Below are 15357 nucleotides of genomic sequence, written 5' to 3'. Positions count from 1 at the left end.
CCCCCCCCCCCCAAATAGCCTGAAAGCAGGAACTTTTTTTACAGGCAGGTTCAACAAACACACACATTATATATTTATAACATGTTTGGATTTTACACCTCACACTTTTTACATGTTATGTACTTTTCTAAGGAAATAAAACAATTTTTCTCTGTAGACTGTCCCAGTAAGAAGTGGGGTCCTTACTGTGACAAGGACTGTCCGGAGTGTCTTAACGGCGGATGGTGTCACGACGTCGACGGAGACTGTATCTGCCCTCCAGGATTCATGGGGACACGGTGTGAGACAGGTTTGTAATGTACTACCCAATACCCCGTGGTCACACATTAGTAGTAGAAATTAGTAGTAGAAATTCAAGTCAAAGTTAATCCACTGTTGCGTCTGTGCTGTATCGATCCAAATTAGGTACATTTTGACACCGCAATTTTTTTATAGTGTGCGTGTGTTGAGCTGTTAGTTCTTAAGGTCAGAAGACTCCATGTGAGGTCCATTTCATTTAAATGACAGATATTAGATAATCATTAAATCTTCACAACCTTCGGGTAACAACCTTGTCTAAGCAGTTTGTCTTTTAATGATGCAATAAAATATAACTATGCACTAAAAAGTCTATGGGTTACAGATGAGTACACTGGCAGACTAGCTACTCTGTCCTCTGTGGTGTTTTTTAAGGCAGGTTGAGGCATGTCCCGCAATACTCAAGGAATTTAAATAAACACATTTGTGAATTTGTCTTTCTCTGATGGTTTGCAGCCTGCAGAGAAGGAATGTTTGGCCGAAACTGCCAGGAATCATGTGGCCCCGAGCTGAACTGCAAGGGGCTTCGCTTCTGCCTACCAGACCCTTACGGCTGCTCCTGCGCCAGTGGCTGGTTTGGGAGCCGCTGTGAGCAGGGTGAGCGCTACATCATTTGAATTTCTAATTAGAGTAATATGCCTTAAGGTTAAATAATGTTTTTTTACTCTTTTGTGTGTCACACAATGCAATACAGTTTTGTGTTTACTGTTGTCAGCCTGTTATAGTGACATGTATGGACCAGACTGCAGCCTGAGCTGTCAATGCCAGAATGGAGGGATTTGCAACCGTTTTATTGGATGCCAATGTCTGACAGGATGGAGAGGACAGAACTGTGAGAAGTCTGGTAGGTATCGCCCCGTCTTATTAATTCTTCTTTTGCTCCATTTTTTCATTTAAACCCACCTCCTCTGTGGAATGAAATTGACTGCATTAATACTGTATTCTAAATGTACGTCACTGCACAGCACATTTCACTTTTCATCATCATGCTCACCAAATACCATCAACTTCTTCTTCAACACGACAGAAAACATTTAGTAACATGCACAACCTAAAGAACTCACAACACACAGATGCACATAGCAGGATTACATGCAGTTTAATTAAACCGTTTCACCAGACAAGCCGGCTTGATCAGGGTTTATGACAGAATTCCAATGAAACCCTGATAAAGCCGGCACATCTGGTGAAATGGTAACATTTATTTGCATGTAAATCCTTGAGTCTGCCACCATTTTGTTTCTTCTCTTTTAAGTTTTCACATTTTAATGGCCGACATGTACTGCACCTAAAACTGTCAATTTTGCAAAAGTTAAACATAAAACATAATCTTTGGAGATATTTTGAATTTCTAACAAAACATATTTAGGTTAGAAATTTTGAAAATAGCATTAGCTATGGACTCTGATTCATATCCAGTGAGTCACATCATTTTCCTCTGTCACTATCCACATCACCTTTTGTCGATCTCTGTTCCATGCCTCTCTCCATTTCCAGACCGGGCCCCCCAGATCTTGAATTTGGATGGTAGTTTGGAGTGGAATCTAAACTCCAGCCCCAAGATCTCTTGTTCAGCCACAGGCAACCCCCTGCCCAGCCACAACAGCATTGAGCTGCGAAAGTTGGACAGCACTGTGCTCAAGGTAGAAAGACCGGCAATCGCTTGCAACACTAGCCAAGATAGCTTATAGTAAGCGTGAATGAAAATAAACAAAACACACAGGTTGGACAAAACGTAGGATAAGGTAGTCAGGCAGAGATGAAATACAAGGCCACACACGGAGAGAGTGATCTAGTACCAGGGTTGACCAAGGGTGTCGTTATCACATCATGGTTCTTGTTATATAATTGTGCATTTTTTCTGATGTTTTGCGAGATCGGAAAGAGCCGGGTTGGCTGTTTTTTCTGTCTTTATGCTAAGCTAAGGTCACCTCTTGGTTCTTTCCGCTCAGACATGAGCGCAATATTTCTCTTCTCATCTGACTCTCAGCTAGAAAGCCAGTAACCGCACATTAACTCTTCAAATGTGTAGAAGGTAATGAATCACTCTAAACAAAGTTAAATAAAATAAATAAAGCAGTTTGTGAACCTCCATGAACATTGTTGGGTGCATTGCCAACAGCTAAAGAATAAAGTTAAATTGTACTACGCCTTTAAGATTGGGCTGATGATTGCAAGGTTAAATCAAGCTCGGAGGAAGTAAACAACACAATGGCCTGAAGAGATTAGGCTGTATCACTCTCCAGTGCAGCCGTTACCACGTGTTGCCTATAAGAGACATGCTGACATTTTGTCATTCATTCTGTGCTGTTTCCTTGATGATATAGCCAATCTGATACCAGCAGCACTTCACACAGGAAAAAAAGAAATCTCTTAGAGTGAGGCCGTTCTTAGCGCAAATCCAAGGAGCACCAAGAATAGGTCCAGTCAATGTTTCTTTTTTTTCATGTTACATCACATTCTATTGTGTGTTACGTTCTACTCTCAGGCTTCTAGAACTGTCATGGACTCGCATAAGAGTACAGCCTCGTTTGAGATCCCTCGTCTGAGCGCTCAACAAGGAGGGTTGTGGGAGTGCAGGGTGTCCACCAATGGAGGCCAGGACTCCCTCAAGTTTAACCTCACCATTAAAGGTCTGTGCGTCTGGTTCCTTTTGAGTAAAGTTGTAAACAGAGAGGACAATATATTATTTTCCAGTATGCAGGCACATCGCACAACAGCAACACATGTTTTGCTGTGTCCACTCAGAGCCCCCTGTGCCCACTACTGCTCCTAAACTGCTGGAAAAAAGGAGTAAGCAGCTGCTTGTGATGCCGGTGGACTCCCACAGAGGAGACGGCCCCATATCCTCCACCCGGCTTCTCTACAAGCCTGTGGAGAATGGAGACTCCTGGTCCTCCATCATAGGTAAGATATCATTCAAAGGTGTTTCAAGCAACACTATCAGAAGATTATTTTTTACTTGTGCTTCATTCCACAGTAGAAACAAAAGTAATTATTGAAGGAACCGGTAATCACTATTATTTCTGCACTTTATAAGATTAGGTTAGAATGTGTAATCTGCAATTACAAAGGAAAGTACATCAATGCTTTTTAATATTTCATTTATATTCTGTGTGTCTATAATACTTCTGTAGATGTATGGGTTAAGCAAAATGTTATCTAAACCTAAAATTATCAATAAAATGTAAACAGCATTTCCTACATCCACTTTCATTCAGTTTATAGTGACAAAGAGCCTATCACTCTGATGAACCTGGAGCCTTCAACCAGCTACCGCGTCCGGGTCCAGCTGAGTCGTCCTGGGGAAGGCGGGGAGGGGGCCCTGGGGCCAGAGGCCATCATGGAGACTGATTGTCCCGGTATGACCCACAGATAACTTGGATCACACACATCTGAACATGAGTATATTTATCAGGAAATGTTGCCTGGGAACAAATCACAGGACCACAGAACTTAAGCAAGCACAATTATCTTGTTTCTGCTGAGCAGTGTTTTTCCCACGCACATAGGAGCCAGTTGTCTTTCCCCCTGTGATGCTATCTGATCCTATCTGATGATTAAGTAAGGGACAACTATAAAAAGATACCAGTGGCATGAAATGATCTATTGGGCACTTCTTTGCTAAAAATAAAGTGAGGAACCTATGGGATCAAAACTACGAGAAGAAAAAAAGAAAACCTTTGTCATCATTCAGCTAGAAGTCACAAGGGAGTCAGGAATTTGATTCCTCATGGATTGTGGTGTAGAGGGAGAGAGCATATCTGAGTGTGTGAGTACAAAAAAAAGATCAAGTAAAGAAAACAAAATTGGGAAAATTATTGTTCAAAAATAGGAAAATTAATGTTTTGGGTTGTCATAGTTTTATTGTTATATTGAGTTTGAATCTTTGGCAATATGTGGTCAATGTGTGAAATGGAACAAATTGTATATGTTAAAAGGGACCGTTGGTCTCTTGCATGAGCCCAAACTATTTTTAATAGTGACTTGTACGCCTTTGAGAAGGACCACTCAACAGTTTTAGACAATGGAGTGAGAAGTTTAATTTGCATTTAAAAATACTGTATTTATGTTAGCCAAAACGCAACTTTCCCCATGTAAACAGACTACTTACAAAAACCCTGCTTAGAAGTACTATGTAGTCTGGATTTGGGGCACAGACATACAAACCCATTCAGATCTCCTATCAAACTGCCTTTGGACTGTGAAGGGAAACCACAGCACCCTTACGGAACCCATATGAACCATAAAGGTCAATTCAGAAAGGACCAAGACCAATATTTAAAGCTAGTACTTTCTTGCTTGTGAGCTTACAGTCCTACCACTGTACGGCAGCCAGTTGAAATATAATTTGAGGTAAATGTCCCAAATCCCTTCAAAGAACAATTTCCGTCCCTCAGAAGCTTAGGGATCCATTTTAGGAAACAGTAACTGACATAGTGAGAGAAATTCCCGAGGAGCTGTTAGTCCACTCAGCTCATCCTGTGTTCTCTGTCGCTGCAGAGCCCACAGTTCAACCTGAGATTGACATCAGCTCGGTGGAAGGCCGCAATGTCACTGTACGCTGGCGACTTCCCGCCAACAATGGCATTAATGCTGACACAGCCAGTGGCTTTTTAGTGCAGCTCTTCGGGCCACCACCCTACAGTGAGAGACTTCTGGAGGAGACCACTCTGCTTACTGTGCTTTCTACAAAGTTCCACAACCTGGAGTACCAGAAAGACTACACCGTGGTGGTGCGCCTCATCAACTGTGGCAGCCAGGGGCCGCCCTCCAAAGCCTACCACTTCCGCATCCACAGCCAGGGTAACTAGAAACTCTGCTGTTAATAAGCTGCAAGGAAGGCTCCTTCTAAATGTTGCAGGATTTCCAATTTAGTTTGCATTTACAGTGTTTTTTTGACACAAGAGCCCTAACACAATATAGAGTATGTTGTAGGCAAAGGTTCACTCGTATTGTTAAAACGGTAAATAACAACAACAAAAAATGGGATGATGAAAAGCTTTTTATATTATTTTTAAACACTCACTTGTTTTTAAAAGAACAATTGAACTAGTGCTTGCTCATTGCTTGGCGACTCTCTCTCTCTCTGCCCACAAACTTTAATTGAGCTGAAGATAAGATTAGCAGCTAAAAAGTGAAAGGTAAGGAACCAAAGGAAAAATCCAATAAGAACAATGTCAGTCAGAAAGCCAATGGATGCTGTTGTACTCTTGTTTGGTGTTAAAGCTTTCCCAGAACACCAAAGCATTAACGCCTGTGACTGGAGCTGTAATTTTATTGTAGAATATAGTTTTACACAATTACGGTTGATTGCCCCAACTATGATAATGTCTCTGTGTCCCAGGTCCATCATCCCCACGCAACATCCAGGCTCTGCCTCTGTCTATGTCAGCCATTCAAGTGAAGTGGCAGCCCCCTGAAGATCCCAATGGAGGCATCATTAAATATGTCATAGAGTACCAACCAGTTGGCCAAGGGACCCCTCACCCTTGGGTGGACACAGATGATGGGAACAAGACCACAAAAGATGTGACAGCCCTCAACGGCAGCACACTCTACCAGTTCAGAGTGAGGGCTTTCTCCAAAGTGCCGGGAGAGTGGAGCAAGTTTGTTCAGGCGATGACACAAGGGGACGGTGAGTAGGAAGTTACTGTCTGCAGACCCACCTTTATCCAGCAATTCTAAGACTGACATTTTGAAAATAATAATAATTATTATTTCATACTGAGGATGAAGATTTGCAACCTAACTGTTGGATGTAAGACCAGAACGGTTTGAGAGAATCTTGTTGTAAGCCTATCCTCTCTAGGTTGGCACACCAGGGCAGCAGTGTTACAGCAGAAATGCTCAACTTCTGGATTACTAGAATGATTCACATTTTCAAAATGAATGAATAAACCAGTGTACTATAGTAAAAGAAGGACCTTTATAGCTTTTTGTGCAAACATCTATTTTCCATTCAAGCTAAATTTAGCTGCCAGTGGAAACTTTCTACACTACTGTTCTTGTGGCCAAAATTGGGCTTTTCCCAGGTGGCGTAGAACAAGACCACCCACCCGGGGACAGGGATTTATTCAAGATTATAATACATAGACAGCCTATTTATCTCCACCGTCTGAAAATCGTCTCCATCCCCCTAATTGTTTTTTCCTCTTCATCTTCAATCCTGGCCTTCTGAACTCTTTTTTTTCATCTCTTCCCCTCTGCCAAAAAAGGCCTTCAGAGTTTAACCCCGACCACCCAGGGTGTGGCTGGAAGGCCTTCTGGGGACAGCTACCAGCTGTTGGTGGCAGTGGTGGGCTCGGTAACTGTCACATGTGTGACCATCCTGCTGGCACTGTTGGCTCTTTTCTTCATCCGCAAGACGCTGCTCAACCGTCGGCGCACGTTCACCTATCAGTCTGGATCGGTAAGGATTCCAATTTTGGAAAGCTGAGGAGTTCATTAATTCTTAATTGACATCACATTTGATCTGATAGATCTCCGTTTTGAGGTTTGATAAAATTTACTGTAAAGAAATTAAATTAATATTCATTGCCAAGCTCAAGAATGTTAATACCTCCAGGGTGAGGAGACTATTCTTCAGTTTAACTCAGGAACTTTGACCCTGACACGGAGGCCCAAACCGACGCCAGAGCCCCTCACCTATCCAATCCTGGAGTGGGAGGACATAAAATTCGAAGATGTCATCGGAGAGGGCAACTTTGGCCAGGTGCTTGGGCTCTTGTATAAATGTTTTTCTGTTAGTTGGCCTTCTTTATTCAGTGGGTTAAACATTTAAGCTAACAACTGTTTCAAAACCAGGTCATCAAAGCAATGATCAAGAAGGACGGCAGCAAAATGAGTGCAGCCATCAAGATGCTGAAAGGTAACTCTAGCGCACATTTATGCATGCACTCAGAGATACCCATATATAACGTGCATGCATCACATACAAAAACACTGAAGCTGCTTTGCTTCCACTTTGTCTAATGATGCCGTGCTTGCTGATCTTCCTGCAGAGTTTGCCTCAGAGAATGACCACAGAGACTTTGCAGGGGAGCTGGAGGTGCTGTGTAAACTAGGCCAGCATCCCAACATCATCAACCTGATAGGGGCCTGTGAGAATAGAGGTAAGTGAGTGACACCTAGTGGTTTTTATGAATATTGATTATTGATGGTTACGATGTTTAATGCTGTTTTTGGTCGTACAAATCTATTGGCTGTTGGGTGCAAAACTAAGAAGGTTATTTGTATGTTGCTTATTTAGCATCTAGGCATTAATATATTGTGTGATACACTCAATTTTCTATTTGTCATTTGGTGGACATTGGCCATTTATGTAATATGCTACGACATAAACCAATGATGGTATTACCTTATTATTTATCCTATGCATCATAAATCTGAAATAATAAAACAAAGGAAAGCAAACCAAATTTAAGTTCCCCTTACAATTAGTTTCTCTGGAGCGTTCAACCCAGTATCACACAGTCTTTACCAGCGGGGTGGAGTTTGATCAGTTGTCATGTAGATGATCCACTGTGATTGATACGTGAGCTCCATGGTATGGTTTCATCCATAGCAAGTTTAGCAACATATTGCCCGGTTTTAAATGTGTATGGTCATTTATATTAATTAATATAGTTTATTGGTATGTATTGTGGAGACTTTCCAAATATTTAAATTATCTAAAAGCATTTTCCCAATATATAGATGAGTCAGTATTGACTTTTGTAAAGACTGATTTTTACTGACATACTAGTCAGTGTCCTGCAGTAAATATCCTGACCCAATCCTACTTCTATCTATCTTAATTTTATTAAATGTAGCCCTGTATGTAGGACTGTAAAAGCACATGTTAAATTATTTCTGCTTGAGATCCAAACAGACACTCCCATCTGATCCTCTTTCATCTGCACCTGGAAAGCACCAGCATGTGTCCAAGCTAAATAATCCTTGCCTGCCATAAGCATTTTGCACAATGACTTTTGTTTGATTTCTCCATTTGCTCACAAGCATACGACTGTGTCCTGTATTTATGTATGCGTATTAGGTTTCCTTGGCCCCAGGTCTTACGATTGAGTATCAGTTTCTCATGGCTCCATCCGATGGCTTTTGCATTAAATATTTCAATTACTTTTGTTTGATCAAAGATTGATAACATGTGAGAGAGGAAGTCTAGTACGGGAAGTAAATCAGTGAGGACATTACAAAACCAAATCAGCCTTGAACTATAAACATCTGCCTTATTCTCTGTGTCTCCCCACTGGTTTCAATTTCAAGTAGCATTTGACTCTGCAAACCTTCACTGTAATGTGTTTAATCTGTTGTTTAACTCAGGTTCACTTTTTTATTGAGTAAAGGCAGTACAAAAAGACTGTATTCATTCTTTTGAATATCTCAATTTTTAACAGCAATAAGTAACACAGTATATTGAATTAAGTTTACACAAAAAACAATTTGAAAGGTTGAGACATACACATTCTATTTATAGTATGGAAAGACTGGCCTTGTGCTCAACCTACAAACTGATTGTAAAATGAAGGAAAAGAGGAAGGAAGTAGAGGGTGAGAAAGCAAGGAAGGAAGAAAGGATTGTTGTAGGGAAAAGGGAGGGAGGAAAGCAGGCTTGAAGGTAAAGATGGGAAAATAAAAAAGGAAAGAGATGATAAAGAAATCCAGGGAGTATTATTTCTTTGACACACAATTTGCACTTGTTTTCTCTGTGTTGCCTCTCCCTTTGCCCAAGCTGGTAACATGTCTTATTGCAACAGAGAAAGTGGCCTACAGTGGTAGCTGTTACTCAATAGCTGTTTTTGGCATTTTGGGAGTTTTCAGCTTCATTGTCTTCTGGTTTCAGGCTTTTATTCATTTGATCCATTCAGCATCTGTCTGTAATTATTTAGTTCAAAGGGGAAATATATTTGTGTTGTTTTCAGTCATACACTTTCTCATCTTTCCGAAATCTGGAACAAATTGACTCTTCAGATATCAACATTGTGAAAGAATTAGGTGCGTTCAGGGGTAATTCAGCATTAAAAGGTTGAACGTCAGGAAATGAACACAAGTCATTTGATAGATACTCAAATGTAAAGGAGAGATAAAGTTTAAAAAAACAAAATAGTCAGCATGTTGTTTATAAAAGCTGATCTAGATCAACTTTTACAACACAACATTTTTCTGTGTAGACTAAATGCTGATATACTACCATGAAGACTCATACAGAGTTGTTTTAATGAAGTTGGTCACAGGACAAGAGCTAATTCCCTGATTCATTTTACACTCTCAACATAGAAATACACCATCTATAACTCCTAGGTTCAACCTTTTAATGCTGAATGACCGCACACACCTTCACATTCTTTCATAATGTTGACCTCTAAAGTGTCAATTTGTTCCAGATCTTGGTAAGATGAGAAAGTGTTTTCCTGGAAACAACACCCTACACATATAGATATGACAAAGACATTTGTGTTTCATGTTGAGAAAATTAAATTGTTTTGGAAAGACGTTGCTGGAGGAAACACAGCATGTCCTGATTAACATAAGTTGTTGTAGCTGAGAAGGAACATAATTATATTATATTCCAGTTCTTCGGCCAGTCTGTTCTTCATCCTGTTATTCTTTCCTTCCACATATGGTATTAACTAATTGTGTTGGCACTTTCTCTGGTCCTGGTAAAATCAATAAGAATCCCTTCCAACAAGCACAAATACTTCATGACCTTGCCATCTATTAACAAACCATCTGGTTGATCTCTGTGAGGATTTCATAAACAGGTCTGGTTTGCCTCTGTGTCAAAATGGAACTGTTCAAGGCTAACCCCTGTACCAACTGTAGCTGGGTCTCTTCCCAACCTATTGTATGCAGGCCAGCCGAGCTCATTGCCACAGTTTTTGGGGAGTTGAGCTGCTAATAATGTGAACAGATAGAAAAAAAATGTTTATTAGCATCAGCCTTAACTTTGTTAATCACATTAACAACAAGAAACATTTATTGTATTGTTGAATACATTATATGTTCCCCCAAATGCAATTTTAAATCTCATATTAAGACAGGGTAAACTTCTCTTCCCTCTCTGTGTTTTCTTAGGTTACCTGTACATAGCCATCGAATACGCTCCCTATGGTAACCTTCTGGACTTTTTAAGGAAGAGTCGAGTTTTGGAGACCGATCCTGCCTTTGCCAAGGAGCACGGCACTGCTTCCACCCTCACCTCCCAGCAGCTACTGCAGTTTGCTGTAGATGTGGCAACTGGGATGCACTACCTAAGTGACAAACAGGTAGGAGGAGTATGTGGGTGGCTGCTTAGATAACAATTTGTGTGGATAAGTGGATTTAAAAACAAATTCAAACCTCTCGTAATCATCACAGGTTTTTTCATCAAATGGGCCTTTGACAGTCAATGTTGAAAAAGTAATTAAATGACTTAGAACAACTGTGATTAAATTATTTCTAAAGACTTAATTAAAAACATAAATGGGGCAGAGCTGTAACAATTTAATGCAATCAGTTTTATATCTTATTGACTGCAACCTAATTAAATTATTTTACGCACAGTGCTTTATAAAAGTATTTTGTAGATGATGTTATAAACCTGACAGCATTCAATATGTCAAAAGTACCTGCAATAATTGAGCTTTTCCGTTTACAACATCATATGTTACACCCTATTTTAAATGATATCTTATATGTTTAATGAGGTTATTGTGTTAAAGTACCCAAGCATGTTATTATCTTAGAAGTTTGTTTATGTCTTTGGTCCATGTAAAGGACATTTCATAACGCTTGCTTGAGCTAAAACTCCATTCAGCTGATATGACATAAACAAAATTGCCCTCACTAAATTGTCTTTTTCAACTTAGAAATTTAAATAAAGCATATACTTCAAACAAAAATTCTAAAAAAATTCAATAACATATATACATACATATAAATTATAATGTTTCTGTGTAAAGGATTTATGCATCAGGCCTGGTATTGTTACCGGTAATAACACCTCTCCTCTCTTCCACTTTGTACTAGTTCATCCACAGGGATTTGGCAGCCAGGAATGTTCTCGTAGGAGACAGCCTGGTGGCGAAGATAGCCGACTTCGGTCTGTCGCGTGGTGAGGAAGTGTACGTTAAGAAGACAATGGTGAGTGGTCGTGTCATACACAGTTGAACTTTTCTTTTCTTCAGAAAACAGCCAACAGAGGGCACTAGATGTTTTGAAGACAATCTTTCCAATGTATTTCCACTTTATTTATAATTCTGTGGGTATTTTTACTTTTATTGGATAGTTGACAGAGAAGAGGCAGACTGGAAACGGGGAGAGAGAGAGAGGGGTATGACAACTGCTGTTGCATTGGTTGTTGTAATGCACACACACACATGCTCACATTTGGAAGAGAAAAAGTAGAGGGTCTGTGAAATAACAAAACACTAATCAACACTAGGGCTGCAAGTTACTTTTCATTGTTGATTGGAAAAAAAGTGTTGATTAGTGTTTCCCAAAGCCCAAGATGACGTCCTCAAAAGTCTTTTTCATGCACAACTCAATAATATTTAGTTTACTGTCACAGTGGCGTGAAGAAACTAGTAAAAATTCACATTTGAGAAGCTGGAGGCAGAAAATCTTTCCTTATTTCATAAAAAAGTACTCAAACCATATAATTATTAAAATATATGCAGCATAATATAATAGTTGACAACTAATGGATTAATCAATTAATATTTGAAGCTTTAATCAACACAGGCACAAACAAACTTAACAAACATTAACCAATAAATATCTGCACATGATATACGTTTGTGACACCACGGTGTAAAATCTGTAGTCTGTCAGTCAATGTGATGCCTGCCACACAATGGTTATTAATTGATTACTATACTATTGTAAAAAAAATGTTATTGTTTGTAACTAACAACTTTTTGTAAGGATGAATTACTATATATAACTACTACTTACTCCAAGGATTTTTTGCAAGCTGAGAGTAAATTAGCCTACTGGTCTCACGTCAAGTTAAATGCAATCAAATGACCTACTGTTTAGACAGTAACTGAGAGATTTTGATAATATGTGGGATGATGGGATTAATATTCACAATCAGACTCTTTTAGCAAGGGTATAAGTCAACATAGAAGAAATTGTCACATGAATCGGTTTGCTTTCAGGGGAGGCTGCCTGTACGCTGGATGGCCATTGAGTCCCTGAACTACAGCGTGTATACGACCAAGAGTGATGTGTGAGTGTACAGTACAGTGTTAACTCATCCGTTCAACTAATATAATTCCTGACTTTATTGCACTCACTGCGACAGGTGGTGTTTGGCAGGCAAAGCTCATAATGTTTATCACCCGAGAGCGTCAATTATATCTGTATTTGGAACTACTCAGAGCGCTGTTAGGGCATGTTGAGTGACATGGCAGGCTTGCAAACAAATCATCCCTCTGTCACTGGTGGCGTGGTAACAGTGTGTTGTGTAACTGATAAGCACGACCAGGAAGCCTGCGGTACACCTTAGCAGACAGACTTGGTCTGTCAACTGGAGCCTATTTATACACAGCTTGAAGAGCGTAGGACAACTAACGGAAGAAGTGTGAAGGCTCCCTGTAGGGCCAGAGAGTTCTAAACATTAGTGAAAGAAGCAAAGTGTGAGGGAAAAGTGGAGAACAAGATCTGAGACAGAGAGATAAACAAAGACAAAATGGACAGGCAGACAGCACAAACATCACTTGTCTTTTCAAATGATCTACCACATGGCATTGTGACATGTGGCATTTCTCTTGAATTCTGTCGCTAATCAGATCGTAGGAAAGAAGGTGGCTTCTTGTTGTTCAGACAGTGGTTTTCTTGTCTGTGATGTTAAGAAAACCTGCATTATCATTGAATTCCTGTACCTTTTTTTTTATTTATTTATTTAACCTTTATTTAACCAGGAAAGTCCCGTTGAGATTAAAAACCTCTTTTTCAAGGGAGTCCTGGCCAAGAGGCAAAACACAATCAATTACATTTATAAAAGTTATATAACACAGACATACAAAGTTATATAACACAGACATACATTTACAATGTAAACAGGTCATTTCAGGTTCTCTCAATCTGGATTTAAAAGCATTTAAGGAAATAAGTTCAGATAATTTCAAGTCTTTTTGCAAAGAGTTCCATGCAGAAGGAGCGGAGTAGACAAAAGCCCTTTTTCCAAGATTTGTACGGGCAAATGGAACAAAGAGCAGAAAGTGATCATCTGATCGCAATGAATAGGAACGAACACTTCTCCATGTGATTAAACTACTGATGTACGATGGCAACAGACCTAGCATGGCCTTATAACCTATATTTAATTATCAAATGTTCAAATTTTCCTATTGTACAAATGGGAAAATAAGGACATGTCAGATGCAACGGTAGCATTTCTACCTTCATAATGCAGTAATTTTACTGGATTCAAAATATTAAACAATTAGCTATAAAGCAGGTTTGAGATGATGCTGGTTTGTTTGCAACATTTTAACCTAATATGATCAACAAAGGAAGTCCCAGGGGAAGACATTAAGTTAATGGTTATTTGCAGATGTTACTAACAAACCCCTTATGTTTTTACCCTGTCTTTCCTACTTTACAAACATCTCAATCCCATTTTCTCTCCCAGGTGGTCTTTTGGTGTTCTCCTCTGGGAAATTGTAAGCTTAGGTAAGTACAAGTACAACCTGTGGTGATACCTCGCCCTTCGTCTACCAATAAGGTATACTTTATACTTTATAATCACCATAATAAACTTAATCTCTCACCTTCTTGTGTGTGTGTGTTTGTGTGTGTCAGGTGGCACACCATATTGTGGGATGACGTGCGCTGAGCTTTATGAGAAACTGCCACAAGGCTTCAGGATGGAAAAGCCCAAAAACTGTGATGATGAGGTGTAAGTAGTCAGCATTTTTGAGCTAATTAACATTTCATCCTGTCTTCCTTTTCTCTATTCTACCCTGGTATCAATGTCTCTCTTTCTTTCCAGCTATGAACTGATGAAGCAGTGCTGGAGGGATCGGCCCTACGAGAGACCCCCCTTCTCCCAGATCTCTGTCCAGCTCAACAGGATGCAGGAGGCAAGGAAGGTAAGGCTGTAGTCACACAATGTCTCCAAAAAGGGAAGAATAGGAAAATGTCCTGTTGTTCAAACATTACTCCAAGATGGCTACTGCATTGCTAAAACCATATTCACATTAGATACTTAAAAATGCAGTCTAAAGTTCACTTTGTTGGTTATTCAAGTTACATACAGGGTGTTACTGTTGGGAATTTTTTACACTGAAACACTGCAAATTGTAGTTTTGCAGCCATTTGGTTCCAGTAGGGTGGCACTTTTGTAGGTTTCAATGTGTGGTAAGTACAATGTGACATGAATGCGTTATGAGACTTCAGCATTGATACACAAATAGAGAATCCAGCCTCCAGTGTGCGCCAAAATATCATTTATATTTTTGTTATGTGTTAAAATCTTAAATTACAAGCTTCCCCCTATCTTCCAGGCTTATGTGAACATGGCTCTTTTTGAGAACTTCACCTACGCCGGGATAGACGCCACAGCCGAGGAGGCCTGACTATCAGCCCCCTCAGACCCTAGCATGCCACGTAGCCTCAAGAAGAAGCCCCGAGGATGGTCGCCACGTTACTGCCACCTCCCTGCCGCACAACGACAAGACAGGAGGACCAGGCTCTCTACCAAAGCCACCCAGCTATAGATGGAGGACTGTGAAAGGACACTGTGTGGAGTTATCAGAGGCATTAGGAGATGAGGAGTATCGCTGGGCCTTGGATGGAGAGATGTCATTGCTAGTAACCTTTTTGAGAAAACCGGACCCCTTATTACTACAAAACAATCCCAGACAAAAGACACAACATTGTACCTCTTGTTGTTACAAAAGTTACAATGCTGGACACTTTTCTAGTAGTGTTGAGGGGATGCAACATATAACGAGCTATGTGACCTGCTGAAACACCACAAGGTCTGTGGGGTGTCAACGCTGGACTTTATTTTCCCTCCATTGGTCCAAATGGAGAAGGAAATCTTTTCATGAAGATGAAGGACACAGAG

At 40.1% G+C, this 15357-nt stretch overlaps 1 protein-coding gene across 3 annotated transcripts in view; it reads left to right on the top strand.

Annotated features, from left to right (window-relative positions):
* The window catches only part of tie1 (tyrosine kinase with immunoglobulin-like and EGF-like domains 1), a 20035-nt gene extending 4886 nt beyond the window's left edge, over positions 1–15149 (top strand). Inside the window, exons 5-24 of one of the 3 annotated variants that reach the window (XM_034881690.1) lie at positions 158–289; positions 754–894; positions 1013–1141; positions 1795–1940; positions 2786–2930; positions 3046–3204; positions 3519–3659; positions 4801–5103; positions 5645–5935; positions 6516–6709; positions 6866–7012; positions 7105–7168; positions 7302–7412; positions 10374–10564; positions 11307–11420; positions 12440–12510; positions 13918–13958; positions 14088–14184; positions 14278–14377; positions 14792–15149. In XM_034881690.1, coding sequence (XP_034737581.1) covers positions 158–289; positions 754–894; positions 1013–1141; positions 1795–1940; positions 2786–2930; positions 3046–3204; positions 3519–3659; positions 4801–5103; positions 5645–5935; positions 6516–6709; positions 6866–7012; positions 7105–7168; positions 7302–7412; positions 10374–10564; positions 11307–11420; positions 12440–12510; positions 13918–13958; positions 14088–14184; positions 14278–14377; positions 14792–14863 — 2789 coding nt within the window. In that variant the 3' untranslated portion in view covers positions 14864–15149. Of the gene's footprint in view, positions 1–157; positions 290–753; positions 895–1012; positions 1142–1794; positions 1941–2785; positions 2931–3045; positions 3205–3518; positions 3660–4800; positions 5104–5644; positions 5936–6515; positions 6710–6865; positions 7013–7104; positions 7169–7301; positions 7413–10373; positions 10565–11306; positions 11421–11565; positions 11682–12439; positions 12511–13917; positions 13959–14087; positions 14185–14277; positions 14378–14791 lie in introns of those variants that run through there. The other 2 variants (XM_034881691.1, XM_034881692.1) reach the window with 2 other exon arrangements.
* Positions 15150–15357: the final 208 nt, after the last annotated feature.

Source organism: Etheostoma cragini, chromosome 9 (assembly GCF_013103735.1).
Source record: "Etheostoma cragini isolate CJK2018 chromosome 9, CSU_Ecrag_1.0, whole genome shotgun sequence".
Classification (NCBI taxonomy): domain Eukaryota; kingdom Metazoa; phylum Chordata; class Actinopteri; order Perciformes; family Percidae; genus Etheostoma; species Etheostoma cragini.
Note: the sequence above shows the minus strand (reverse complement) of the source record. Positions and strands in the feature narration are given on the sequence as shown.